Source organism: Anoplophora glabripennis, unplaced genomic scaffold, assembly GCF_000390285.2.
Source record: "Anoplophora glabripennis isolate ALB-LARVAE unplaced genomic scaffold, Agla_2.0 scaffold1604, whole genome shotgun sequence".
NCBI classification, from domain to species: domain Eukaryota; kingdom Metazoa; phylum Arthropoda; class Insecta; order Coleoptera; family Cerambycidae; genus Anoplophora; species Anoplophora glabripennis.
Window position 1 is genome coordinate 1 of NW_019417679.1, and position 2,176 is coordinate 2,176.

At 32.6% G+C, this 2,176-nt stretch overlaps 1 protein-coding gene across 1 annotated transcript; it reads left to right on the top strand.

The window, feature by feature from the left end:
• The first annotated feature begins 1,300 nt into the window (after positions 1 to 1,300).
• On the top strand, positions 1,301 to 2,141 carry LOC111692447 (craniofacial development protein 2-like). Its single transcript, XM_023456466.1, has 2 exons — positions 1,301 to 2,038; positions 2,094 to 2,141. The coding sequence occupies exons 1-2, from the start codon at positions 1,301 to 1,303 to the stop codon at positions 2,139 to 2,141; spliced, it is 786 nt and encodes a 261-aa protein (XP_023312234.1).
• Positions 2,142 to 2,176: the final 35 nt, after the last annotated feature.

The window sequence follows — 2,176 nt, forward strand, 5'->3', positions numbered from 1 at the left end:
TTTATTTCGATCCCGTTTGCAAATATTTATTTCTTTTCTAAAGGTGATAAGTAAAAGTGTAAAAAACCCAGAACCATAACTTTTTAATTTTGTCTTTCACACTAATTTTGTATATAATTATTGTTAATAGGCCCATCCGGTCCTGGTGCGAATATAATAAGACGTACATTGATTTGCTCCGCAATTAACCCCAAATCTTGGGCGATAGCGAGTAAATTAAGGTGCAAAATTTAAGTGCAAGTGTAAGTGAAAGTGTGTTTAAGCGGGAAGGGAAAAGACAATAAGGTTGGATAAGAAATAAAATAGTAAAAGAGTAAATATAAATACTGAGAAGAGTGAAGCCTCTGAGGAGTCGATCTGGGCGGACCTCTTATCGCGGTGTGATAAGGTTTTTGTAGCTTGGTAAACTATTGAAATAAAAGTAAAGGCAGGGCTGTATTAAGAACAAATTGATATAGATACATAAAGATAGTGAAAGGAAATAAGCAAATCAAAATGGATAGTGACGATTATTCAACAGACGAAGGGAAAAGGAAAAGAGTTAAGGATGACCAAGGAGTTATTTTTGTAAAAAGTTCAAAAACGCCAAGAACGCCTTCAAAGGATAGTAAAAGAAATGAAGATAAATTAGACATGTTAATAGAGATGATTAAGGAATTAAAGACAGAAGTTCTTCAAATTAAAACCGAACACGTGGAAACAGGAAAGGAAATTAAAAATATCTTAAGGGAGAATGAAATTCTGCGGAAAGAAAATGTGGAAATAAAACAGGAAAACCAAAAGATTAAAGAAGAGCTAATAGAGATCAGGGAGAAAATGGGATAGAGAAAGATAAAAGGAAAAACAATGTAATTATGAGTGGAGTTAAAATACGTACTGAGGACCAAAAAGCATTAAAGAACTATACAGAGAGTTTAATCAAATCATATCTGAAAATAGAAATTGATATCAGAAATGCACGTAAATTAGGAGAGAGGACATGTTTAATAGAGCTTAAAGGGGAAGAAGACAAAGAGAAAGTTATGAAGAATAAATATAAGCTTAGAGAGATTCATGAGGAAAGAATATTTATAAACGAGGACTTAACAAAAAAGGAACTGGAAAGAGCGAAAAAAATAAGGGGATTTGCAAAAGAAGAAAGAAATAAAGGTAAATCAGTTAAAATAGGATATAACAAAGTTACGGTAGATGGAGTAGAGTGGAAATGGAATAAAATCGCAGAGAAATTAGAACCTGCTCGATCAGATGTCCAAAAAAACTAGAAGAAAATATTTGGGATAGAAAGGATTTGTATAGGGCAATGGAAACGGATTATGAATTAAGGAGCAAGAAGGAAAAAGAAAAGGTGGGAAATTATGGGAAATTCGAAAAACAAAATGGGGATATAGAAGTTAAAAAAAATGTAAAGAATAAGAAGGATGGGAAAATATATGTGGCTACATGGAATGTCCGAGGCACTTACACGGAAGGCGCACTTATTAGACTGACGCAGATTATGAGCAACTATGCGATAGATATTGTGGCTATCCAAGAAACGAAACAAAAAGGAAATTTTACGCAAGAAATAGGAAATTACATATATTTTAACAGTGGAGCAGATGATAGAATATTTGGAACAGGGTTTTTGGTGACAAAAAAATTAAAATCGGAAATAGTAGAATTTCTGCCCATTTCAAATAGATTATGCAAATTAAGAATAAGAAGTAAATACAGGAAAATAAGTATTATTAATGTACATTGTCCAACAGAAGAAAAAGAAGAAGAAGAAAAAGAAGAATTTTATGAGAGAATTGAAGGAGTCTATAATAAAATTCCAAGATACGATGTCAAAATGGTAATTGGAGATTTTCATGCAAAGATAGGGAAAGAAGAAATATATAAACCGATTATAGGGAGCCATAGTAAGCATAATCAGAGTAATGAAAATGGAAAGAAACTTATAGAGTTTGCAACAGAGAAGGACCTATGGATAGTAACAACATTTTTCCAACATAAGAATATACATAAGGGTACATGGACTTCACCCAATGGAAAGACAGTAAACCAAATAGACCATGTAACGATAGAAAGTAAACATATTAACTACGTATTAGATGCAAGAAGTTATCGAGGGGCAGATTTGGATACAGATCACATGCTAGTGAAGGCAACGTTAAAATATAGAAAGCCGACTATA

Coding starts and splice junctions, on each gene's coding strand:
- LOC111692447 (XM_023456466.1), top strand. CDS start 1,301: ATGGAAACGGATTATGAATTAAGGAGCAAGAAGGAAAAAGAAAAGGTG. Junction 2,039..2,093: donor CTTCACCCAATGGAAAGACA/GTAAACCAAATA, acceptor ACTACGTATTAG/ATGCAAGAAGTTATCGAGGG.